Raw genomic sequence first — 27,080 nt, 5'->3', positions numbered from 1 at the left:
CTCATTTATTTGGAGGCTAATCTTTTCCTTTCAAAATAATAAGATTAATGCATGTCATGTAAAACTATGGAAGGCTCGGGTCATGAAACTTGCCCTGGGGCATAAACTGGAATCCGTTTAGAATAGAATTTACCAAGTTAACTTTAGGACTCATGAAGTCTTGAAGCACTAATATTCAAACTCAACGTTCAGCATGCCTTTATTTCAATTGTAGTACAATTCAGTTATATCTTGATTCTATGTCATTTATCTGTAGAGCCATTCGCCGCTTGGCTACCCCCAGCAGAATTAAACAGTTTCTCTTGTTGTTGATACATTTTCTTCAGTTTTTTGATCAGTTTGCCACTCAGTGGCTCTCCCGTTTGATCATGTGTAGGAACTCCCTGTGACACAAAATGAAAATACTTAAGACTAAGGGAAACGTTATTGCTTGTACATCTATAGGATGATTTTATATTATTCGTTCAGTGTGTAAAATGGGAGACGAATTCATACAACATCCACATCATTTTAAGTAACGTGATACAACTGCGCAAATCAATTGCTTGCCTTGGTAGAAAATTGGCTGCGATGAATAAGAAACACCATTGGAACGGGAAAAACTAAGCGAAATTAGCGGGAGGCACAGATAATGGACCATTTCTATCAGGAATGAGAGATTTTATTCACCGCTAACGAGGCGATTATAGTTGGAAATCGCTAATACTCCAGCGGGTAAGCTAGACGATTTTTGCCGGACGTATGAAGTCCGTTGGCTATCTAATCTATCGTGGAGTTTTCTGTCCACGGAACGAATTAACTTGCTCCACATTCTACTCATCAAAACAAAAACTGCACTCAACTACGTTTCACCTTCTTCCCTCTAGCCTGGATTGGTTATTTTGCAGTTTCTCGTCATGTTAATAAGCCGATACTGTTGCACATGGTCGCTAAATTTTCCTCTACAAATTTTAGACCGGGTTTAAAATATTTCAGTATCAGTGGAAATAGATCTGTGACGCGTTGGGAGAAGTTCATTTCGTCAAAAAGCTCACAACAAACGAGATGTATATTTAAACTGGAGCTTAAAATTACACTTTTAATTCCCGACGGTCGCTCGATGACCGCTGAACTCAAATTGTAGTAAACAACATAAAAGATCGGACTAAAGTCAGTATCTGAGCAACTGCGCACCCACCCCTCTCTGACCCAACATTAACCCTAACTTGTTATCATGTGACTGTTGATGGGTTAAAGGGAAGGGTAAGTGCGCATTGCTCAAGTCAATATCTGAGCAACTGCGCACCCACTCCTCCCCTAACCCTACATCAACCCCAACTTTCTATAGTTGACTGTTGTTGGGTTACGGGGGGAGGGGTAGGTGAGCAGTTGCTCAGACACCATCCATGATCCAAAGCTGTCAGTCGTCTTAAAATGAAACCTCTTACCTGTTCATCAAATTTAGAATACTTGTCTGTTTCGTGTTTAAACATTTCCCATGGGGGAATTCTCGCTTTTGCTTCCTTTGCAGCCTGGAAAAAAAATTTATAAATTAATTAACCAAATAAAAGCTGATTTGAGAAGAATAGAGAAACTTTTAATGTTTCCTACATAACTACAACTAGGCTATCTGCTAAAAACGTTTTTGAAAAACTGCACACTCATATTTCTATTTTTCCAACTCTATTTTTCGCTTTGAGATTACCCAAAAGTATTTTTGTTATTTTTGATGCTGAAGCTAAGCGAAAAAGCTCTGGACTGATCGGAATATTACTGACATGTCAGTTGAGTTGCATTGCGGGAGCAGGTAGAGCATACATTTACACTTGTAAGATAAGTTTCTACCATGGTAACCCAATTACTTGGAAAGTAGCATTGTGCCCAAGATCAAATCACTATGTCAACGGTCAAACCTTTTCCGCTTCCAGCTTCTTCTTGGCTTCTTCCTTCTGTTTTCGTTTCTTCTCTTGTTCCTAATACAAAAATGCAGAAACATGCGGACTAAGTAACAAACAAATATACACAATAAATAAATAAACGGACATAAAAGGGGCGGGATCAAAAGTTTACCTCTAACTGTTGCTGTTTTTCCTTTAACAACGTTTCTTTGTCCACAAACTTTATCACTGCTTGATCACCTAGAAGAAAGACATGTAACTAGCGGCTGATTCACCACCGAGGGTCGAATATGTTTGAACAACTAGCGGTATCAGACCTTCATCCACTTACCAATCGGAAAAAAACACATCTGAAATAAAAAGTTGTCAGTTACTGACCCTCCACGTCTTCAAGCTTCACTCCGAGTTCTGGCAAACTGTCGTCTCTTAACCTGTCGCATGCCTGAAGGATTCTCGTAACTACGACAAAAAAAAAAAACAAAACAAAACAAACAAAAACAAACAAACAAAAAAAGGAAAACAAAAGGTAAATTAAGGGATGAATGGATGGATGGATGGATGGTGCCATCAACCTGATGAATATTTTCCAATTTTAACCTGCAGTTAAATTTACCTTTTTCTTCCCGTGCAACATTCCTTACTTCTTCTCTAAAATCAGCAAGCAACTGAACATACGGCATGGCAACTTCTTCATGCTAAGGTAAAAATAGATAGCACTTAAGTAAAATAGGTCTGAATTTAAACCAAAGATGGCAAAAATGCCTGCACAGCTTTCTCTTACTAATCAGGTACACGAGGGATACCGCGGGAAAGACTTTTCCCTACGCTTGCTTCATGTCATGAATGATTCCCAGTTACCGTTTTCGGAAACAGGCCCTCAAAAAAGGGTACATCAACGAAGGAAGAAAGAAGAAAATTAATCAAAAAAGATCCGGAATCCAAATTAAAAGTCACTGAACAATTGCCCAAAGGCCCAAAGGCCCAAAGGAAATGGCCTGTAGAGCAGGCGTAATTTAGGCGAGCGAGTGCTCCGTATTTTTCTGGGAGAAATGGCTGTCCTTCTTTGATTTTAATGAGAGCGGAAGACCGGGGTCTTCTCGCCTTTCCCAAGCCCCCTACCCCCATCGTCCACTTGACTCCAAATCAAACATGGCTTTCGGATAAACAATCACAAGCTTGTAACGTTAACTCGCCCTAATAAGACGCCTGCGCAGCAGACTACAAAGGAAATTACATTCAGTCCCTTTTCATAGAACAATTGCATCGATATAACCGAGTTATTTCATTGTAACTCGAGCAAGAGAATGTGAAATTAAACATAACGATCACTAAATAAATAAATATAAAAAAGTGCCTTACATTAGCTGCAGCAGATTTTCCAGCGACTGGAAATCCAATGGTTTGTTCTTCATCAATTGCTCCAAAAATCTGATTTAAAAAGGGTTCGTACAATTTATTAGCACAGTTTTTTTTTAACGATACTTGAACAAGTTTCGAAAAGAATCAATCAATACCAAAAACTGATACCACAAGTATGAGGTACGAACCTTCAGCATGTTGGTTAGATATTTGGCAATTCCTTCCAGAAGTTGGTGATTTGAAGATTCTTTTTTCTCCTTTTTGCTGCTTATGTAGATGTTCGTTAGTTTCACAAGTTCTTGCATGTGTCGAAGTGCACTGGGTGTGTCGATTGAATCTAGGAACAACAGTAAAAACCAAGAAATTAGTATGTACCAGATGCTCGCATCGATGAAATTCTCAAGAGGACTCACGTAAGCTGTCAAAAGACATCACGCAAGTACTGACGAAGAGTAACGCAAGCCCTCAACAATGGTCACGAAAGTTTTCGATAAAAGTGATGATCTATTATCAGGTATTTTCAGTATTTATCGCGTCTCAATGCAAGAAGATTTAAGGTCTTTTACAGAATTTTTCTCTCAGTAGGTAGGAGTAAATTGGGGGCAGACGTATGTTACTCCCACATGCAAGCAGGAAAACAAATCCCTGCGGTTAAAGGAAGAGAAACCTCTCGTCCTTCGGATGTACAAACACTCCATGACAACCGTATAAATTCTATATTTCATATAAAAAATTTTCCGGACTTAAGGGAAAAGTCATATTTACACTAACCACATAGAGCTTCATGGACTTCCGCCTTCTTAGCAAGGAACCTGAAAACAAATTACAAAACAACAGAATTACTACTCCTAGAAACAGATTTTGATTTCCCTTAAATCACGGCTTGATGGCTCTCACACCTCTACCCCCTTAACGATATGAAAGTTTACAACCATCCCCACCTTAATCCATTCCTGTCTCTCATTTTGCGTGTCTAGTAATGAAAGGATACTGCAGATTTTCTTTTTCAGGCTAGTTACAGCAGAGCTCATAAAACTCACAACTGATTTATCAATTCAACATAGAACTTTTTTTTCGTAATAACATTTACTACATCTGACCAGCAGACAGGAAAGAGGAATAGATGACCTTGACCGCGAGGCGGTGACGTTTGCCTCACTCAAAAGGTATACGTATAAGAAGTATATACGAGTTGAAAAGTTAGAAAAATAACACGCACCTCCCTATTACCCTCAGTGACGCGCGTTTCATGCAAGATCAACAAATTGCCCGCGGGTAAACGGCCGGAAATTACGGTAGATGAAAAACAGCCCCTACAATTTAATTTCTATAATCTCATGTGAGAACTCATCGAAAGCAGAGTGATCCCTACTTGTCTTGAAGATCTTTCTCCAACTCATGATAGTTGTGCGCTGATGGTGTTGTGTCCTCTGGTCTCCTAAGAATATCCTTGACGTTCAAGAAGAAATCCTGCAAAGAAAGACAAGAACAATAAAGGCATTTATACAATCACAAGTGAGAGACTGAGTGGTCCAATAAATTGAGAGCTGGATACGAGAATAAGCTCAACCCTGTGACTCCCATGAGTGACCAAGACAGAATTTCTCCTCACTATATCAATACAATACTAAGCAGACAAGTGATGAGAATACAACAAAATATTCATTGGTGGATTACTAGTTGATGCAATATCAAATACTCTGAACCAAAATCAAATGAGTTGTATGGAAGATAGTGAAGAGAATTACTACAGAGATCTTGTGTTGTGTTGTTGGGCAAGACACTTCACACTTGTACTGCCTGCATGCCTTCCTCCCTCCCTGCTCACTTGCTCCCTCCCCCTTCCTCCCTCTCCCCCTCCTTCCCTTCCCCCCTCCCCCTCCCTCCCTCCCTCCCCCCTCCCTCCCTACAGAAAAAAAAAAAAAATTAACTTTTAGTAGCTGACACAATTACTGGTAACCCAGTAGTTTACATTGTGGGCTGTAAACAAATAATTCAAATTGAACATAATATTGTTAAGAATCCCAACTGGCTGGAGGCAAACCAGTTGGCTATTTACAAGCATGGCCGAGGATTTCAACTCGGAGCTACCGTGAAACAAATCCAGGGAGTGGTCAGAGTGGGACTTGAACCCGGGAATGACGGATTGTGAGTCTGACACGCTGACCACTCAACCACACTGCCTCCAGATGATGTCAAAGCGAAGATGTCAAAGTGTGGTAAGAACATCTGCACTGCACTCTGCTGCACCTTGTTTCTCAATTTTATCATCCTTATCACATTTTGATGTCATCTGTGGTCTATTACTGAATTGATGTATGGCAACTTGGAATCCATTTTTTTCAAACAGACTGGGACCTTATACAGGCATGTGAAGGAAACCAAGGTAAGTTCTGCTGCAAAGACCACTTAATTTACACAAGAAACTAAACTTAATCTACATGTCACCCAGTATGAAATATTAACAGCATGTCAAACAATCCCACTCAGACTCACATTAAATAGTTTGTCTGTCTGTTCAGCTTCACGAAGCACATTCTCGCTGTAGTCCAAGGTGGCATTCCATGCGTGAAGAAGGAAGGCAAGCCTAATCTGTCTGGCAGAATTTCGAGCCAATGCTTCCTGAAAATGCCAGAGAGACGATTGAAAGATTCAATGAGTCACTCTTTTTTAAAATGTTCTTCACTCTAGGATTATACTCTTTGTGGTTTACAAAATTGTAAGTGTAATGAAGAGGTTGGTTTCAAAATAATAAGAACATAAGCATTTTATTGAGGATTTATTGTTTTACTTAGGAGAAAAATCCTCTTAAGTCATTATTCTTGTCTTTCCAATAGCAAGAAACACACTCCATGATTTTTCAGACCTGGAAAATGATATCACAAAAGCCATGACATTTAAAGTTACCATGACCATACCAACTCCATTTAATATGCAACCTCCCAGGTGTTAAATCAAATGACTAACAGGGACAAAATCTGACAAAAAAATTTACCTTGATTGTGATGAAATTCTTCAGAGACTTGGACATTTTACATCCCTCTATCGTTAAATGACCAGCATGGAGGAAGTAATGAATCCACTGGCACACACCATAATGTGCCTAAAGAATTTTCAAGAAAACTCTCAATTTTAAGGTGACTTTCAAACTTCCAGGAGTAACCTTCAATCCAGCAACCATGTTCTGCACCATTTACTCTAATATATGATTTCATATTTTCAGTTGTGATTCAAATCACTGTCGTTGATAACCTTCTCCGGTAAGGAACACAGTCAGTGAGTTTTTGTTCCTGGTCCATACTAGCTAACACTATCATGATCATCAAGGTATGACAGAACTAGTTGATCTCCTCAATCAAAAGATCAGGCATAAACTGAACCCTCACCCAACTGGGACTCTCAAGATCTGCCTAACAACTCTTTTTTCAGCATTACGAGACATATTTACCTCAGACTGTGCCAGCTCATTGTCATGGTGAGGAAATTTCAAATCCACTCCACCAGTGTGAATGTCAATGGAGCTTCCTAAAACCTCACTAAAAAAAAACAAAGACAACAATGTTCAAAACAAATTGTCGTAATAATTTAAAGGTCAAAGGGCAAATGTCAAAGGGCAAAAGTCAAAAGGTTCTTTGAATCTCTTTTTCTCAGATTAAAGTTAACTTTTATTTTAAATTTTTAGTTATTCTGGTCACTTCATGCCAATTCACTATTGAAATATGTTGTGATACATTTAATACTTTGAGGATGAATTACAAATATCAAGAGCACAAATTAATATCAAATGACTTGTCTTATTTCAAAACTAGTAACAAACCTTGCCATCACAGAACATTCCACATGCCACCCTGGTCGGCCCTGTAGTAAAAATCAACCAAAATAAATAATTGTTAACAATGGGGATTTGAATTCTTCCTAAACCACCTCATAATTCAGACACTCATGACTATTAATTGAAAAGGTGTCTACAAAAAATAATATATTTCCAGTTGCAGAACATAGAAAGAAAACATATGTGTACATAATCCTTTGAAAAATTCTTGTTGTTATCAATGGTTATCAATGGTTACCTTTCCCCATGGAGAGTCCCAAGCAGGTTCACCTGGTTTACTGGCTTTCCACAGTGCAAAATCACGTTCAGATTTCTTGTCTCCTGGATTTTGACTTAGTTCTCCTTATCCCACACAGAAACAAAAAATCGTCAGATGATGAAGAGGATATAAGTGTTGAACTTGCTTGCCTTCGAATGACATGCCCTCAGTGAAATTTCCAAACCTGGATTCACAAGTGCACAAGTTCTGACTATTTTATTGGTCCTCCTCCTTACATTGAAAGTTTTCCTTCAGGTTCCTTTCTTTTTCATTCTTTCACACAGATTAACACACTGTCTCCAAATATTTCAGTTGGAAAGAAATCAGTGGATTCACCTCACAGGAATGAAATCTTAATACATTCAGTAAATTTTATGATAGGGGACTTGTTTGGTGCTGATTTTCATGTTTGGTCTATTTCTTCAATACATATGAAAGTACCTTCTCCCTCTGCCAATGCATCCAGATCACCAACTGCTTCAGGCACCAACCTTGCATATGCGTGCTTACCACTAGAGCCAAACTTGATGGTGTCAAAATATACAGAGCCATTTGATTCATACCTGAAGTAAAATGAGACAGATGTTAGGGTGCTTTCAGAGTAGGCACGCGAGGTGGGGAGAGCTCACACAGAAACTGCAGAGAGCACCAATGAGAAAAGGAACTGGGGTTAATGATGCATTACAGGATCAATTTCAATTCAGTGAATAAAATTCCTTTTAATATACCGGTAGTAGGAACACTTAAAAATTTGGGAATTTCATCTGACGTGACATTGAAACACAATTCAATTGTTAAGACTTTTTTACAAAAAACAGGAATGTTGTACCGGGAGAACTATAGCAGCGCTGCTGGAATTTTCAGCCTTGGAGTCTATCCTCATCATTCTTTCCTGACTTGTTCCAAACTTCTGGGCAGCAGCCAGTGCAAATCAACATTCTTCCCCATCTGTTGGCTCTGTTAACCTTCTTTCTTTTTTTTTTGTATGTGGAACTATTATAATTACAACACATCACTTACGCATATCCATTGTCAATAACTCTTTGAATGAATGTTACCACCTCAGGCACATACTGTGTAATTCGTGTTAAACAATCCACTGGAAGGATCTGAAAGAAAAATAAACATATTTTAATCTATACTTATTGTAGCATTCCAAACTGTGACCATTTCATTTGCCATAGAACATTAACAACATTTTGGCCACAATGTTGGTAATTCAAAAGTTGCTAATTTATCATCCTGTGTTCAACATTCATATAGCAAGGTGAAATGCTTTTATTACTCAGTGGTTATGGTTTAAAGTTAACCCATTAACTCCCACAAGTGATTAAAATTTAACCTCTCCCAACTATATCTATACATAATCCTTCTAACAGATAATGAGAATTCTCTTGATCTAACACCACATTCCCAGAATTTATTTACAAAGAAATGTGCAGCAGCTTGAAATCTCTTTAGCTTACAATGTGTAGTATCTACTTATTTATTACTAATACCCGCCAAGATTAGCTAATGCTATATGCGGGTTGTGTAAATTGGCTTTGAATGTTCCATGAAATAATAAAAACAGCAGCAACAGCAGCAGCAGGAGAATTAACAATCTCATCTTGGGAGTTATAGGTGCAATAAACTTTTCTTTCCTGTATGAAAGGAATCTTCACAGTAATAAACCCTACTTAATATGTAGTAGTGGAAATAAGGCCTATAATTTCCTGTTTCATGGAAAATAAACATTTAGGCCCAACAACCATTTCAAGACTTAAGGTGGTCAAATAGCACTTTTGTTTTCCATTCACTAATCCAAATTTCAATTATAATTTAAAGTAATTAGATAATTTTCCCTGCAGGTAGCAAATTCTTGATGAACTTTAGTACAACAAAGTTTGACTTACATTAAGAGCTTCCATGTCATTGTGAAATTCATTCTCCCAGTGCTGGGTGAGCTTTGCAAATATTCTGTGGTCTGTCACATCTGATCCAAACTGGAAAAAGGAAGAAATACATAAGTTAGAAAGCTTAAACAATTACACATAAAATAGTTATAACAATCAGAAGTCATATATATGAGCACGATCCTTCGCAGTAAAGCACTATTTGAGCAATAGTGAAAATCAGACCTGAAAAAAATTTTTTTTTTTTTTTTTGGGCCTGTACGGGATTCGAACCACTGACCTCTGCGATACTAGTGCAGCGCTCTACCAATTGAGCTAACAAGCCAACTGGGAGCAGGCCATCAAATTAATTCAACATAAATCCGTAGATGATAAATCAAACAACAACAAACATATGAAACATATGTGTGAACTGCGGTTATGAGACGTATATGAGCACGATCCTTCGCAGTGCTTTACTGCGAAGTATACGTACTATAGCGTACTATAGTGCTTTACTGCGAAGGATCGTGCTCATATACGTCTCATAACCGCAGTTCACACATATGTTTCATATGTTTGTTGTTGTTTAATCAGAAGTCAGTTGAACCATAGTCAACAAAAGTATCTTACTTGAGAGTCCAGCCAGGCAGATAGAGGTTCACTTGCTTCATGCAACAACTCCTGTGCAAAATAATAATTTAAATGGAAAAAATTACAATTAAAAATCAATTAATTGTTCCTTAAATATGTTTTTATTATGCAGTGTTCAGTTCTTACTGGGTAGCCTGTTGAACAACCTTTATTTTACAATCAACTCTATACTAAGCCATGGGTCGAGTACAAAGAAGATTATCAAATTAAATACGTGTTCAGTTAAATTTTATGTCTACAAAGAGAACTTGGCATTAAGAATCTGGTAAAGAATCTTTTACTTCTAGTCTGGAAGGTTGTGGAAACCTCAGTCACTGTTGGTGATTGGAAGTAAATTCCTTTCATAGTTACTTTTCATCAGATGATCACATTACAAAACTGAATGTTGATCCCTAGATTTGATCCATTTTTGCTAACAGTATTGAAAAGAGAGACCTAGTCAACAAACTGTCCACATCAAGAAGTCCAGGTTCAAGACCTAACTGGGTCATTCTTTTGTTTAATTTCTTGGGCAAGACATTTCACAACTTACAGTAACCCATTCAACCCAGGAGTGCATAGGTATCAGTGAACTGTCAGAGAAGCCTGACAAAATGCTGAGAAGGGGGGCAGCAAGGGGAAAGGAAAGGGAGGGAACCTGTGCTGGACTATTCACATTCTCACCTGAGTTGCTGATCTAACAACTTCGTCAGAGCTGTTGTTTGTTGTTTGTAGTTCTTTTAATCTTGAACAACACAATTTCACTTTTTCCTTGAAGAAAAGATAACAGAGCAATTCTTAAAACATTTAATATTTCTATAATCACTCAGGCCTAAAAAAATAAATAAAATTTCCACTTCCAATTCTGAAGAATTTTGGAGTGCTTTAAATGAATTACCATTGATAATAAAATAATAAAATAATAATAATAATAATAATATTACAAGACTTTTATAGTGCTCATGCTAGAGTTAAGAGCACTGTACAGAATAAGATAAAAATGACTAAAGCAACTTACTAAAAGTAATAAGCAAAAACCTAATGACTAATTAAAGACTTGATCAAATACACGAGTCTTCAGATTGGATTTAAATGTCACAAGCGATGGTGCTTGCCGTATGGTGTCCGGAAGCAGATTCCACAGATATAGAGCGATATAACTAAATGATCTGCCTCCGGAAGTCTTAGCTTGAAACAAGGAACTTGTAACAGTTTCTTAACGGACGAATGCAAAGCTCTAGGTGGTTTATATTGTACTAACAAATCAGATATGTATTGGGGTGCTAATACAAGCTTTCGGGGCCTTATAAGTAAATAGTAATATTTTAAAGATTATGCATTCCTTTACAAGTAGCCAGTGAAGCTCTTTAAGAACTGGCGTACTTCGGTCATATTTTCGAGTGTAGGAGACAAGATGCGCGGCAGCATTTTGTACCCGCTGAACCTTATCTAATAAGCATTGTGGCAATTCAGCCAAAAATGAATTGCAATTGCCCAGCTTAGATGTTATAAAAGCATGAACTAATGTTTCAGTATCTTTCTGAGTAAGACATTTCCTGATTTTAGACAAATTGCGCATGTGAAAGAAAGCTACTTTACAAATATTTATACCCTTACACAAATTTATTAAGCAAAAATCTGTTCATCAAATTCTATAAAAATAAACAACACATCTTACAATAATTCTAAGGTACATATTTTTCTTGTCTGCATCTGTGGTACTCTCCATTTTGGCTGAATAGGGCTGGAAAAGAAAAAAAAAACTTATCTGAGCAACCCTGTAAGTACCAACAAGCATTATGTTATGCTAAATTACTTTAATTACCCAGAAATTTGTAATCAAACTGTAAGAAGAGGAGCAAAACAAACAGAAATAGGATCCTGTGTCAGTCCTAAGAGGGAAGGGTCAAAATAATCCTTATAACACAAGTACAGGCAAATATTTTCAAACCTAGGATTATTTTGTTAAAAATAAAAAACTTCAGGATTTTAGGGTTTGGAATTTTAACCCTTTTTTGTGAGAAAATTAAGGAAAATTATGTATGAGATTTCTTAGGAGTTAAATTTTAGTTTCACCATCATTCTTCGGTTAACTTCAGACTACCAAACATACCCCCAGTGCAGTGTTCACATCTTCTAATATCTTCACTGTAGGGTTTGCCTCCTCAATGTACTTCTCTAACAGGTGGTTACGCCTTGCCCTGAAGATAATCTGTAAGGTTACAAGCAGTTTTGAACTAATTTAATTTGTCTTACTACTTGTCTACTGTATTAATCCTTAGACAAAGAATACCTCAAATGAAATTTGTATTAATTCATTTTAACCTCAAACAACTTTTAAATTAACTATTATAATAACATAATTATACAAACTACGAATATCGTTGGTTGGAAAAAAGAGGTGCTCGCCGCTGAAGAAAAACTTTTCATTGAGCTCAAGATCATTAATTAAAATCAAATGATTCACATAATCCATGCAGAGGAACACTTCCAAACTACACAGCTGTGTTAACAATCTAGCAGAATATTTTGAAGGACCACTTTAACTATCTAAACGGCAAGAAGAAACATTTTGCAGCAAATTAATAACTTGGCTACATAATTTAAAAAATTCAGAAAGCCAGGTACCTTGTCATCAATATCTGTTATATTCATCACGTAGAACACATCATAGTTAAAATAAGATTGGAGTACTCTTCGTAAAATGTCAAAAGTTATGTAAGACCTGAAATGTTGAAGAGATATATCAATGTTAGTAATATTACTATTAGAACTGTGTGTTAAAATTTCTCCAACACTAAGTACATCCGTATGATGCATGATCCTCACAGTAGATAGCGCTATTTAAGCAATAGTGAAAATCAGACCTGAAAAAAATCAGGCCTGTACGGGATTCGAACCACTGACCTCTGCGATACTAGTGCAGCGCTCTACCAATTGAGCCAAAAAGCCAACTGGGAGCAGGCCGTTAAGTTGATTCGTAATAAACCCGTGAAAGTGATAAATCAGATACAATGAAATATATGAAGTTCATATATTTATCACTTTCACGGGTTTATTACGAATCAACTTCACGGCCTGCTCCCAGTTGGCTTGTTGGCTCAATTGGTAGAGCGCTGCACTAGTATCGCAGAGGTCAGTGGTTCGAATCCCGTACAGGCCTGATTTTTTTCAGGTCTGATTTTCGCTATTGCTTAAATAGCGCTATCTACTGCGAGGATCGTGCATCATACGTATCTAATACCACAGTTCAAAATATATGAACTTCATACATTTCATTGTAACTAAGTACATCCATTGGCCTGATCTTGGCAGATCAAACTAAGAACCTAGGTACCTTATAGCTTTAAATTAATATTTGGTTTACTGTATGGAATAGTGTTGAAATGGTATATTCCTTAAATAAAGCTTCTCAGACAGACAACCAAGCTATATTTTCTTAGCATCATAGACCACTTTCATGAATGGCTGTCGGATAAATATTCTTTTGTTTAAATTTAAATTAGCCCTTCTGGCCTCGTTCTCCAGTACAAAATTCAAAAGAATACCTTATCTCAAGTGAGGCCAGTAGGGCTAATTTAAATTTAAACAAAAGAATATTTATATGGCAGCCATTTATGAAAGTGGTCTATTGCTTTTAATGAAAGAAATTCTTACTTTGCCAATGCTACTGAAGTTGATCAATTTTATTCAAAACCTTGAAAACCACGAACACTAGAAATATTTCACAAATGTGTCTGTTTTGATTAGAAAACAAGCCAATCAGGTGCAGAAATGCTAAATCACTATTAAATAAATACTTATGGTTTCACCCCTGAGATCTCATTCTAGTACCTCCCCTTACTGTCTGCCATACAATTCTTACAACATTACTGAGGAGAATTGGGTATTGGATTAACTAATGATCCCCTAATTGATATTCTTTGTTATTATCCAACTATACTTCATAGAGTACAAATAACGCCATAGACGAGTACAAATATCATGTGGTACTTGCACTCTAGAGTACCGGTTAAACAGGTTTTCTTGCATCGCGCAAGCGAAGAATTGAATTGTAGTTACGAAAAAAAAAAAGGTGGACAATTTGAATCATATTTCTGACGACGAAGAGTCAGAATGGCTGGCAAATATACATCCAAGTTTACTAGATGAATTAATGAACAAAGAAAAACAGCTAGACGACCTGGAAATTTCTTCATTTATTGAAAAAAAAAAGAAACAGCAACCGCTTCGCATACTTCTGTCACGCACTCCCCATAAGTAAATATCTGCGAAATTCACCCGCACTGAAATAACAGTTTGGCATGGTGGATAATAAATAACTTACTAGAGGTTTTGTTGTGTAGCATCGCTGAGTATTTTTACTCATTATTTGTATTTTGACTCACCCTACAGGCTCGTCAAAATACGGCACAACTCATAAAAATACTCAGCGATACTACACTGACAACAAAACATCTAAAAAGATATATTTATTCTCCTCATCAATGTTTGCTAGATATCATATTGGTATCATAAGGAGAAATTCTGTCTTGATCACTCCTGGGAGTTAAAGCTACACTGATGTCATAATCTCCTAATCATGTCTTGAATGTAAGCTAGTACCTTGCATGTCCCATGTGAGATGCATCATACACAGTAGGTCCACAACTATACCAAAACACTCTCTTTCCTTTCTGGGGTACAAATACATTCTAACAAGCAAAAAAAAAAAAAAATGAATTTAATGAAATTGTCACTTATTAATCATAGGCCCTACCCAGAGTCATCCTCTGATGGACTCTCAGTGGCAGACAAAAGATAGGCCACCCAAGGAAACTTGGAGGAGAGCCATAAAAATGGAAAAAAAAAAAAAAGGGAAAGAGGCTGGATATGGGGGCAGCTTGCCCAACTAGCAACCAACAGAAATCAATGAGGTTCTCTCTCTAGCCAAGGCCTTGTGTGCAAAAATGCGCAAAGAGGACTAATTACCTAACTTATCCATAGTTAGTGACAACTGACTTTAGCAGAAACAATACAAAACCCATGGCCCTTATTGAATGATCTAAAAAAAAAACATGATTAAAAAACTCAGCTGGCATGAAGCAAGAAGTTGGTTAACTAAAAGAGTGGTTCCAGAGTTGAACTAGACACATGAACCTGCAACCTCCTGATATGGAATGCAACCCTCTCCCCATGCAACTGCTTGAATGAACTCAATGATTTCCAAAGCTCCTACACTTATTACTGAGGGTGGGGAGGGTAGGGTATCAAGCCAAATCACGGGTTACTTGAAGAATACCTCATTTTTACTTTCAACAGTGCTTATATAACTTAAAGATGTTTTTCTTTGTTCAGGGTTGTTTATCTCTATTCTTTTCTAGAAAAATACATCAATTTCAAGAATAACAAATCATCAGTAATTGCCGGATACAAACTAATAATAATTTTCGTACACTGAGAAAATTGCAAAACGACCAGTAACATATTACATGTAATAAGTGAAGAGATAAAAAACTTAAAAAAAACATAACAATAAGACGAGTAAAAACACGATTCGATTTAAGAAGTAATTGAAAAACGTATCCGATTTTGATTGGCCAATTCCATTACAGAAATAATTGCATCAGATTTTAAACATGTGTTGTTCATATACCGAAATATTTAACAACAAAATACTATAAGAGGAGAAATTCTCACCTTTTCACGTGTAAGACTGTTGTAAAGTTTAAGTTCCCCAATCCCTTCCGGCTGTATCCATTTTGGCATCGATTTTCCAGACATTTTTCTCTCAAATTCGTCAGAAGATTCTACGAAAGAGAACGTCCTTCGAACAATATGTATTGAAGATACGAGAGTGGTCCGCTGCTCCTGGAACTTTGTGACCGCTAAAAGTAGACGCTTGAATCTTAACATAAAATTTCCTTACGATATTTCGATTCTATTTTTGTACTTCAGACTTTAAAATAAAAGATTTCGTGATTTCACTTCGCAGTCGCCATATTTTGATCCGTCTTTGCTAGTGCTCAGACTCCACGAGCTCAAAGAGAACAGTAACGAGGGGAGAGGGGTTTACGGTCAAGTCGCCCGAAAGTCATCTCGCCCCAAGTCATGTCGCCCTAAACCAGAGTCGTGTTGCCCGAAATTCATAGTCATGTCGCCCGAAATCATCTTAAGTAAATGGCAAGAAATAAACTCGTAAAATGTTGACTCGTGAAACTCAGGTTGTTCGTTTCGCTGCCGTTTGATATTACGGAGATAGTAATCCTAAAAATAAAACACGAAAATGAAAAAAAAAAATAAATAAATAAAGTAATATCAGTTACAGTATGGTTCTCACTGTTGTTGTTTTAAATGTGGAAGCATTCTGTTTCGAACGAAGGTTCACATCGCTACGATTGGACACGATTGGAACATTGGAAAACGCCGCCATCTTGAATACAGCACGTGCTCAGTCAAGAATCATCACATGGTTCCCAAGCAAGATTGTGACGTTGCGGTAAATTCAAACTAAGAGAACTTGATGTATTTTTCTGATTTGTGAGAAAAATTCTGATAATTGAAAGTGTCCCACTTATAATTACAAGAATACGTATGATGTGCGATCCTCGCACATCATACGTATCTACTGCGAAGATCGCACATCATACGTATCTAATACCGCGGTTCAAAATATATGAACTTCATATATTCATTGCATCTCAATTACAAGAATCTGTGTTGTAGAATGATCAGTTTAGCTCCTGGCCTCTATACTAGCAATGATGGCAACGAACAACGCTGAAATGAACAAAGGCTGAACAAAGGCTCTATCCATTGAGCTAACCGCCTCCAGGTTAGCTCAATGGATAGAGCGCTGGACTGTAGTGCGGGAGGTCGAGGGTTCGAGCCCCGGCCGGACCAACACTCAAGGTCTTAAAATAATTGAGAAGAATTTGCTACCTTTCTATAACATCAAGAAATGGTTAGATATTCTAGTCTTCTCGGATAGGGACGAATAAATGGAGGTCCCGTCTCCTGCAGGGTTGGGGCAGGAGACGTTAATTTCCCACACACGAGATTACTGTGTGATGGATGTCCTCCCCTGGGGTGGGATGGGTGGGTTAGGACAGCAGGTCCACATCAGCTATAACAGCTGCCAAATTAATCAACCTGCTTAAACAAATAAATGAACTTGAACTTGTTTCTAAAGAAACTGTTTGGGGCTGCGTCGGTGGGGGTAACGAAATAATTTAAATATATCAACAAAGTTGAAATGGTAAATTGGCCACCGTTACGATTATAAAAGCTGACGTTTCGAGCGTTAGCCCTTCACCTTTCGCTTCGACGAAGAGCTAACGCTCGAAACGTCAGCTTTTATAATCGTAACGGTGGCCAATTTACCATTTCAACTTTGTTGATATATTCAAAATATATCGTGATAATTTATGCCGCGTCTGATCCGAAGGGAAATGATGCTAATTAACTTGCTTTGTTCGCGTGGTTAACAACAAACATACCCTGCTGGCAGAGGCGTTTATTTGTTAACTTCCCCTACGGTCCACGTAAAAGTAAAGTCCTCTGCGCTCGGCCTGTTAAATCTTCTTTGAGCATGCGCCTGGGAATTATTCAAGTTTGTGGATAATCTGATTTGCAAAACCGGTCAGAACCTGTTTCAAACACGTTTTTATGCACACGCATCCTATTTAGCTAGTTGGCCGAGTACTACTGGGAACTAATTTGTTTCTAAGCAACAGGCCGCGCATGCTCGAAGAAGATTTAACAGGCCAAGCGCAGAGGACTTTATTTTTACGTGGACCGTAGGGGAAGTTAACAAATAAACGCCTCTGCCAGCAGGGTACAACAAACAACAAAAAACCACTGCAAAAGTTTTAGGTTGTTTTTCAGTAGAAAAACGAGAAATCAAACTAAGAGAACTTGATTTGTTTTTCTGATATGTGTGAACAATTCTGATAACTGAAAGGGTTCCGCTTATAATTACTAGAATCTGTGCTGTAGAATGATCGGTTTAGTTCATAGCAACGAACAACACTGAAATGAACAGCGATATTTGAGTCTTTCTTTAACTTCTTATTTGCATAGGTTAGCGGATGAAAACAGTTTACGAGTCAACATTTTACGAGGTTATTCCTTGCAATTTACTAAGATATTACTTTTCTTTACTGAAAAGTTTACTGACTGTCAGTAACAGCAACGAACAACGCTGAAATGAACAGCAGTATTTGAGTCTCTCGTAGGTTAGCGGACCAAAATAGTTTACGAGTCGGGTGTCACGAAAACTAAGACCTAAGACCCCTCGAAAACTAAGACCCCTCGAAAACTAAGACCCATCGAAAACCTTTTGGATACGGACTATTTTAAAAGAAAGAAAAAGTCAAGGTGATCTTTACAACCTGGAAATAGTTAATAGAGCGAACTGTGACCTGGAGGAGCTACAACTTGGGAGATGGTGAATTTCACTTGGGGTGTTTACATGCAGGCTACCGAGCTGAAAAATTAAACGTTGCATATAGATGAGTATGATCTTGTTAAATGTTATAATTCTACATTATCTGCGGCTCTTGATCGTCATGTTCCACTTGTCACTAAGTTTATCACAGTGAGGCCTTTGGTACCGTGGTTTAGTGAAGATATTAAAGAGTCAAGGAGGGAAAGACGGAGAGCAGAAAGAAAATGGCGTCGATCTCGGAATGTCCGTGATCTGTTTGAATTCAAAAAGAAGAGGAATTTTATAACCTACCTGATGAATGAAGCCCGTCGTAAGTTTTACTTAGACTTTATTGTTAAAAACAACTCCAATCAAGGGAACCTCTCCTCGGCAACAAAGAAGTTGCCAAATCAGGGTCATGAGGTACCTTTTCCACCAACTAGTGATAAGTTGGTTTTAGCCAATGAAATAGGCAGCTTCTTTGTTGAAAAGATTGATGTCATCCATGCCAAATTGGAGAGACTAGCTGATTCTTTGCATGATTCCCATTTTGACTATGTGAAAACGCTACCAACTAGAACGCTGGACAGCTTTATCCCTTTAACTGAAAGCGCAGTTAGTAAGTTGATTGGCTGCTCTCCGAAGAAGAGCTGTTTCTTCGTTTTCGAGGGGTCTTAGGTCCTAGGTCTTAGTTTTCGTGACACCCTTGACGAGTCAACATTTTACGAGTTTATTCGCTACGATTTACTCAATATGTGACTTTTCTTCAAGTTTAAACACTCGATAAAAGTTCGGGCGACATGACTCAAAATATCGGGCAACATGACTCTGGTTCCGGGCGACATGACTTCGGGCGAGATGACTTTCGGGCGACTTGACCGGTTACCGAGGGTAGGGTAGCGAGAAAACAGATAGGGGTTTCTGTTTCAACACATCGTCTTACCAACAATTCATTTGAACTACTCAGTGTTACCTTTTGCGGGTATCGCATGGAGAAGGCTTTTTATCAAACCTGAATATCAAGAAATAATTTGAAAAGGGTCTCCTCATTTCCTACTTTTTCCATGCTTATGGAAAATTTAAATTGAAAACATTCCAAAACCATAACATCATTTACTTGGTATCCTGGCCATTTACACCCTAACATCAATACACATTCTCCATTACTGTTCTCTACACATTTCCCAAGGCATTGAGAAGGAGACACTCTTTAAGTTGCTGATCATTTCCTTTATTCTCGAGACCCTAATATGTGATTCAGGGGGTGATATCGAAAGGAAACATTGGATGTAAGTCACAGAGTTAGACACAGTATGACTGTATGACAATGAAGCAGTCTAGAAAACAAAATAATAGGTACAATTTATTGTATGGCCAAACACTTTATAATTTCTAGATGATAGTAAATATATAATGTTCAATTAACTTCAACATTGATTTTCATGACAGCATAAGATATTTAGTAACATATGAAATTAAGATTATCAAAGAAATCAATTGTGATAGGAATTTACTCTCATTGCTAGTATGATCAGGTCTTAATTGACTTCCTTCCCCTAGAACAGCACTTTAAATATATTTATTAGTTGATGACCACAGTATGATAACAATACGTGCATTCTCAATTAAAAATTTGCTAATTCATAATAATGGTATTCTGTAGCAATAAATAACTTCCTTCTTGTACAGATATTACAAAAAACTGATAAACTCCTGAAAAACACGAAAGCATGTTAGTTAATTATACTCTAAGCAAATCGTTATCTTCAAGAAGAGTACATTTTTTGATTTCGAAGACATGTTTCGATGTTACGAACATCATCGTCAGTTACAGAATATTTGAAAAAGCGTTAAGACTATATAACAACTAGGCGAAACATGCATAATTAATTATGATTAAGTGACAAAAATTACATATTTGAGTGAGTAACAAAGTCTTAGAAAGAATGTCAAGCCTAAAGCTTAAGCATCATGTTGACGTGATGAACTTGTTGGTTTAAATTAGGCTTTTCCCAGTTTATGTGCATAGCCTCCTTAAGTTTAAGTTGAAATTTTGTAGGGGCGGAATCAAGGATTTCAAAACAATCCGCAGAGCAAGATTGACGGCAACTTCCCGGGTTTTGTAAATGTTTGAAGATATATGAGGACTTGTCTGAAGATGTTCACGGACGCGTGTAGAAAAATGACGACCAGTTTCGCCGATATGGCAAGCATTACAGCAAGCACAAATAAATTTATAAACCACACGTGAACGAAGTTCTCTAGGGACAGAATCCTTCACTGAGAAAATATTTCTTAATTTAAACGTTGTAAACACTAATTTGATGTCAAGATCATTACAAAAACGACTAACAAGGCGACGTATTTTGTTTTGAGTTACAGTAGAAAAACGGCCTAAATAAGGTAACTTATAAAAGTATTGTTTACCCTGTAAAGTGATATTAGAGAAAGGAGGCGTTTGAGTGGAGCCATTTCGGTCGATGGCTGTGTTCAAATATCGATAAACGCATTTATCGATAAGATGAACGGGGAAAAGATTCTTGCGCAAAAAGAAAACTAATTCAACAATTTCCTTGTGGAAGCCCAACCAAGTATTGTTGTCTAAGCAAACAAAACAGCACCTTTACCACAGGCAAACAAAGAGCTGAATTACTCAGAATTTGTTTTTAAACCTACGATATATTTTTTGGTGAAAAAAAGAAAGATCAACAACATTAATAACAACATTCTGAACATTTAGAATTACCAGTATCTTAATCGTGCATAGTTTTGTTTAGCTCACACCCAGACCATTAGAGTAAACAGTAATAACCATTTTGAGATTTGCAAAAGCATTAAATTTTGTTGTAGTAAAATACTCATTTTCACAAGAAAGGTTTTGCCCTCCTCCTTAGTAAAGCGAGAGTTCTGAAGTTCAGAAATGGTCTGTTGGAGACTGTACGTTACATTTATTAATCTTAAACATAAGAGATCTTGTTTATCTATTACATAACCAAACCGCATGTATGCAGCACGTGTCTTATCGCCCCATATATGGTGCTGTTCCACGTGCTTACAAGGAGACGTGATGTGTGTTTTCGTGAGAGTTGTGAGAGGGAGTTAATTGCAGTGTAATAGCAAAATCGAACCAAGAAAATAAATCGTGAGTACGCTAGCTTTTGCACGTTTTCGACAGGTCCATCATTTGAGCACCTAAATCAAAGTCCTGCTCTGAATTTGTCATTCAATTCACATGTCACCAAATAGTTTGGCAGTGATGAAATGGCTAAGGAACAAGTATGGTCTTGCTGACCACAACTCATTGCCACTACCAGGGTACCCTGGCTCCAGAGGTTTCGCTCGCGGCTCCGAGAAAAAGAGACGCTGCTACGCAGCTCGGCCAATCTCGCTGCTTCGTAGCCCGAAAGGATTGTAAACAGGGAGAAAAAGAGAAACCTCTGGAGCCAGGGTACTACCAGGGGGTTTCAGTAACTTCTTCCATAAAGGGCTGTCTATGGTCTAATGGGCAGCTAAGCCCAGAAAAGTGGCTGCAAGGTGCCGGAAAACCAAGCAAGAGAACCTGCTTGCAAGTAAATAGCTCTTATGTGCAGCTGTAGACCGCTAGGAACTTGCTTTTAATGAAACCCTTCCCATTACCCCGTACTTATAAAATTATAAGAGGAAAACTTTCTCATCTTGATACAACATACTTTCTCCCCCATACATATTTAACAAATTATTGGACATAATCAATTATAATAAGTTACTATAAATTACAATGAGATGCAATGAATATATGAAGTTCATATCAACTTAACGGCCTGCTCCCAGTTGGCTTGTTAGCTCAATTGGTAGAGCGCTGCACTAGTATCGCAGAGGTCAGTGGTTCAAGTCCCGTACAGGCCTGATTTTTGTCAGGTCTGATTTTCACTATTGCATAAATAGCGCTATCTACTGCGAGGATCGTGCATCATACGTAAATTACAATGATTCATTTTATTCTATCTTTGCCCTAAGTTGCCTTTTGAATATAACTGGAGCTAATGACAGAAGAGCAGAAACAATCACAATCATGATGGACTTGAATGACATCACATCCCCTGTGGTTGTTAAAACATAAAGTTCAACTCCTGCACTGATAAAACCAAAAGATGGTGGAGCGACACCTAAAGAATAATAATATTAAAAAAAAATTATATTAATGAATGCGAGTTAATCTTTCTAGTAATTTCAGCAAGTTTTCAAAGTGATTGGCCAGAGAGGTTACTGTTACAGTATTAATTCAGACCAAATGGACTAAAAAAAAAAATGTCTTCACTTCCTAGTTGAACTTTTTTCCATCAGGAATCATGAATTATTACCTCCCCTTTTTTTCTTTTGAGACATGGCTGCAGCTCCCACCCACCCCTCCCTGCCTTGCCATCTATGTACAAACAAAACATAACTAATAAATGGGTGCAATTAAGCATTTTTTTTTCTTTTTTCTTTTTTTTGCAAAGGAAAATGTGAGTTGAATTCAAATATAGCAGTATCTGTTGTTGGGGCACAATCACCATGCCATGAGAGTGAACTAACTACTCTACATGACAGCTAATAAAAAAATGATTCCATAACACTAAGAAACACCTAAAATAAGAACTGCTCCCAAACATTTTACAAGAATTGTAAGTACCTTGACACATGTCTTGGCCATTACTGAGATGACAATATCAATCTTTCAAATGACTTACCAACAAAAGTGCCAACAAAAAATGGCAAAAGTGGAACACCTATCACTGGAGAAGAAATGTTGATAAACCAGTTGGGCAGAAAAGGAGTGATACGTAAGAAGATAATGTAACTTAGGAGGTTGTCTCGATGATGGTTAACCTGTGACAAAATATAAAACAAAAAAAGTTCAATAACTAAATAATTACATTAATATAATTTAGCAGCGGCGCATTCAAAAGATTGATGTTCTTCATCCACCCAATCCAGGTTAACCCTTTGGCTCCCAGAAGTGATCAACATGTAACTTCTCTCTATAATATCCATACACGATCCAGCAAACAGGTAATGAGAATCCACAAGCTCATCAGTAAGAAGTTGGTACCTTGATTGAACACCAAATTCTTGTAACCAATTTACAAGGAAACGTGTATCAGCTAGAGGGGAGAATTCACAATCAGATCTTGGGAGTTAAAGGGTTAAATCATTATGTAGTTACCAACAGGAGTGAGTTTTTTAAGGAAACTACAGTGTTACACTGGTGGAGGATATTACAAGATAATTTGGTTTTATCAACTGAATTGATAATGTAACCTGGCCACACAGTTTATAAAGCTGATATTTCAAGTGCAAGCCTTAAGTCAGAGCCAACATTGTAAAGTGGAGGGAACAAAATCAAGAAACCAGGGAAAAAATGTAGCATGGATGAGAAAAATTAGGAAGTTAGGAATAGTAGGAAATGGCTACTCCTAGTAACTGCTTCGTAATAACAATGCAAGTACCTGTTCACACCACTGATCTACTCTATCCGGTATATAATGTTTTACCAGCCTTCGACCAACAAGGTAGAACAATAAATAACAGAATGATGCACCTACACTGGAACACTGTAAAACAGAAACAGATCATATTCTGAACAAATACAATAGAGAAGACCTTGGGTACACTTTTCAGATTTCTGAGCATTTCAATTAATCCCTAAAGTCCAAATCAACTTACCAAACATACAAGAAATAAAGCTAAAGGAAAAGAGAATAAAAATCCTGATAGAATACTGAGAAATATTGATCCTGGTATAGCAAATGTCTGCAAGCTGCGCAAAAGGTTAAAGAAAACACTGCAGCATTAATCCTCACAATTCCATGAGATAAGGGCACCTAGAAACTCATGACCTTTTAAAATTCTTACACATGCATGTATAGATATATGTAATTTATTATAATTATAATATGGGGTATAGTTAATATGGGGATTAAGTTTCTCCCTCTATAACCTAATTGTAATGTAATATAATGTGAATTACAATTACAGTAAAGCTGTTATATATAAAGCTGTTATATATATGACAAAATCTTAATCTTGCACCTCAAGAGTTTGTAGTTCAACACAAGTAACCAATCTAGCATCAACCCTTAATACACCCTAGCATCAGCATGCATATTCTCCATACTGTTCTCTGTACATTTCTTAAGGTGCTGAAAACGAGAATTTGTTTAACAATCAAGAGCTTCTCTAGTTGGTGTTCATTTCCTTTATTCTTGTTACCTTGACGTTTGATTTAGGGATGATTTTACGTGGAGAAATTAGATGTTGGGTGAACAGGCATTTATAAAAGGCCGAAAGCTGGGAAACTCAAAATTAATCCCAAGTAAATTTTTACAGCTTACAGTACATCAGTTTACTATTGAAAAAAAAAAAAAAAAAAAAAAAAAAACAGAACAAAAACTTCATGAAGGATACAAAATGTAAATGACAACAAAGCCTAGAAGAACTTGAGTGAAATATTCATCTGTGTAATTGGACAATGCTCTTCCTAATCCTTTTGCATCTTCCATGTCTCTTGGAAGTTTTATCCTTGCCTTGTCTTCCCTATGAATTGTGAAATTTATTGTAAACATTACATTCAAAAGCAGTTTTTTTTTAAAGGTACTTATGCTCATACTAGTGAGACCATTACAGCTTGAAGAAGTTGCTCAAACTCAAAATGTAAGGACTACAATAGGTAGTTAATAATAAATAATACAGCATTTATAGTGCACAAATTCCATGTGGATATGCTCAAATGCGCATTACTGTACCAAGTTACTGCACCAGTTACTGTACCATGTGATTAATGTGCAACTTCTTTGTGATTCCAATATGGTATCTTGCAAACAGGTAATGAGAACAAATGCACTTATCAGCTTAAGGGTGTTATCTTGATAAAATACCACATTATCTTGTCTTATTTATGAGAAAATGTATAACAGTCAGTTAGGAGAATTACTAATTGGATCTTGGGAGTTTGAGAGTTAAATAAAGTTTTTATATAATATCATACCTTTATATGCCAAAAAGTTATGTAAATGGAGAAAGTACTCTTTGTCTGACACAAATCCTCCTGTATAACTAAAATCAACTACATTTCCCTCTTAATTGTTGCACTCTTCTTGGAAAAGAAAAATTTATTTAATAATCATACATTTGCGAGGTTTGAAGGATTTCAAAAAGGTCACCTAAGTCAGACTTCTTGATGCCAAGTTGGAATTGTTATAATACATATATCTTAAGAGATGTTTTGGTGTGTATTGTTGCTGAACATTTTTTATTAGTTGAGCCGTAATGTGATAAGCTCGCTGGATGAGTCAAATTACAAACAACAAGCTAAAATACTCTTCACACCAAAATGTCGAATAAGTTATTCATTTCCCAACTGCTTTGTTTAATGTCTATTTCTTCTATTCTTTACAAAGTAGATAGAGAAGTGTAGCACATGCAGCTGACTGGTTAAACATGTTTTTTTTTTTTTTCTACAGTACAAAATAATCAACTGCCCACTTATTTTAACAACCAATAAAGTTCTTCTGAACAAACAATCAGATCAATAGTATCAGGACTTACGGTCTTAGCTTGGGAAAGCTCCAGTACACAAAGGCTATTGCCACTAAGGATGTGAAAAATATCAGGCCTAATACAATGAAGGGTCCTGTATTGTTTTCTGATTTTTGTGATGTTTCCTCTGGATTGAAAGATAAAAAATTCATCCATTAGTGTATTGCCCCAAGTAAAAGAGAGAACTCGTGCACTTTTTGAACCAAACACAATATAACAATTAACCAAACACAGCCATTACCATCGCAACATAGGAAAACATCACAGGAAGCCATTGAGGACTCAAAGAAAAAGCAAGAAATCATGAGAGCCAAGTGAAAAAGACATCATCCGTTTAGTTTTGAATTTGTCTATTTGAAAGAGAAACACAAGTTGTACTGTCTGTACGTCTGGACCAATCAGAGAGGAAAACACAACCAAAGCAATCCTGGATTACTTTAAAGACTCAATGGAAAATGGTTCTAGTCTGCACACAAGACTGACTGGCTGCCCAAGCTTTCGTGTTTTTGGAGCAACTAGGATTATTGCAGATTTAACATAGGCTCGTGAGGTATGGAAGAAAAGCTAGAACAAGGTTGCGAAGAATTGCTTTTGTCACGCACACACCGGAAACACATGAAGTAAGTCGTGAAGGCCAAAGCGAAGAGCCCATATTTTTAACCTATAACAAAAATAGTCTATATTCCTTGCAAGAGCAACGCGTTCTCGAAGCTTGAATACGACGATGACAGCTGGATAAAGAAGCTGTTTCTCATATACGAAACTTCAAGCCTGCCACTTACTTTTGAATGATCGAGGACCTGTGTCAGTCATATTGTCCATATGGTTTTGATAGTTCTGCGGTAGCGGCTGTCGTCCCTTGAGTTTTAACAGTTCGTTGGGAAAATTTCTATCCGTCATCATAAAAAAAAAAGTCAAATATTTGAATAGTAAACACAGTAACAAGGGCCAGAAAGCCAGCTGTAATATCTTACGTCATTTCTTATGACTCACCGGTGACTGTAACTCTTCAGTGCCTTGGGAGCCTGGCATTCTTCCAATAGAAGGATGATAATCTGGGTACTAGCGTAATACACTGTTGGATCGAACGCCCCTTAGACGCCTCTCTCTCGCTCGGAATAGAACCCATTTTCAAGCGAAAAGTGATTAGGAAGTCAAAGAAGTACTTATCAGCCAGATGAATGTTAAGTTTGATTCATATGAAAAGGTGAAAAAAGAAAAAAAAGACAGAACCTTGCTTGCACGGGATGGGTCAAAATGGAGATCATATTCGTACCTCAGA

At 37.2% G+C, this 27,080-nt stretch overlaps 2 protein-coding genes across 5 annotated transcripts; both read right to left on the bottom strand.

Annotated features, from left to right (window-relative positions):
- Nucleotides 1–174: 174 nt before the first annotated feature.
- On the bottom strand, nucleotides 175–15,855 carry LOC111320549 (cysteine--tRNA ligase, cytoplasmic). Of its 2 annotated transcripts, XM_022923201.2 has the most exons (25): nucleotides 15,514–15,855; nucleotides 14,440–14,528; nucleotides 12,463–12,559; nucleotides 11,948–12,046; nucleotides 11,513–11,578; nucleotides 10,519–10,605; nucleotides 9,835–9,885; nucleotides 9,223–9,312; nucleotides 8,348–8,436; nucleotides 7,769–7,890; nucleotides 7,307–7,410; nucleotides 7,054–7,094; nucleotides 6,685–6,772; nucleotides 6,232–6,339; nucleotides 5,733–5,858; nucleotides 4,609–4,706; nucleotides 4,008–4,048; nucleotides 3,425–3,573; nucleotides 3,237–3,305; nucleotides 2,491–2,572; nucleotides 2,256–2,336; nucleotides 2,050–2,117; nucleotides 1,893–1,952; nucleotides 1,428–1,511; nucleotides 175–383 (listed from the first exon to the last, which is right to left on the bottom strand). In XM_022923201.2, the coding sequence occupies exons 1-25, from the start codon at nucleotides 15,727–15,729 to the stop codon at nucleotides 243–245; spliced, it is 2,346 nt and encodes a 781-aa protein (XP_022778936.2). In that variant the 5' UTR covers nucleotides 15,730–15,855; the 3' UTR covers nucleotides 175–242. The 2 variants fall into 2 exon arrangements, with proteins under 2 accessions (XP_022778936.2, XP_022778937.2); XM_022923202.2 differs by lacking the exon at nucleotides 15,514–15,855 and having other exon boundaries at nucleotides 11,948–12,035; nucleotides 14,440–14,461.
- A 3,731-nt stretch (nucleotides 15,856–19,586) lies between these two features.
- Nucleotides 19,587–27,063, bottom strand: LOC111320063 (transmembrane protein 41B). 3 transcript variants are annotated; one of them, XM_088735802.1, is made up of 8 exons: nucleotides 26,792–27,063; nucleotides 26,581–26,687; nucleotides 25,808–25,925; nucleotides 24,668–24,796; nucleotides 23,927–24,020; nucleotides 23,710–23,814; nucleotides 22,951–23,089; nucleotides 19,587–22,386 (listed from the first exon to the last, which is right to left on the bottom strand). In XM_088735802.1, exons 2-8 carry the CDS (start codon nucleotides 26,618–26,620, stop codon nucleotides 22,217–22,219), a joined length of 795 nt encoding a protein of 264 aa, XP_088591928.1. In that variant the 5' UTR covers nucleotides 26,621–26,687; nucleotides 26,792–27,063; the 3' UTR covers nucleotides 19,587–22,216. The 3 variants fall into 3 exon arrangements, with proteins under 3 accessions (XP_088591928.1, XP_088591927.1, XP_088591926.1); XM_088735801.1 differs by having other exon boundaries at nucleotides 26,773–26,798; XM_088735800.1 differs by lacking the exon at nucleotides 26,792–27,063 and having other exon boundaries at nucleotides 26,581–26,785.
- Nucleotides 27,064–27,080: the final 17 nt, after the last annotated feature.

The sequence above is a fragment of the Stylophora pistillata genome, chromosome 10, assembly GCF_964205215.1.
Source record: "Stylophora pistillata chromosome 10, jaStyPist1.2, whole genome shotgun sequence".
NCBI lineage: Eukaryota > Metazoa > Cnidaria > Anthozoa > Scleractinia > Pocilloporidae > Stylophora > Stylophora pistillata.
The sequence above is the reverse complement of the archived record's forward strand: the minus strand, read 5'-3'. Positions and strand labels throughout refer to the sequence as shown.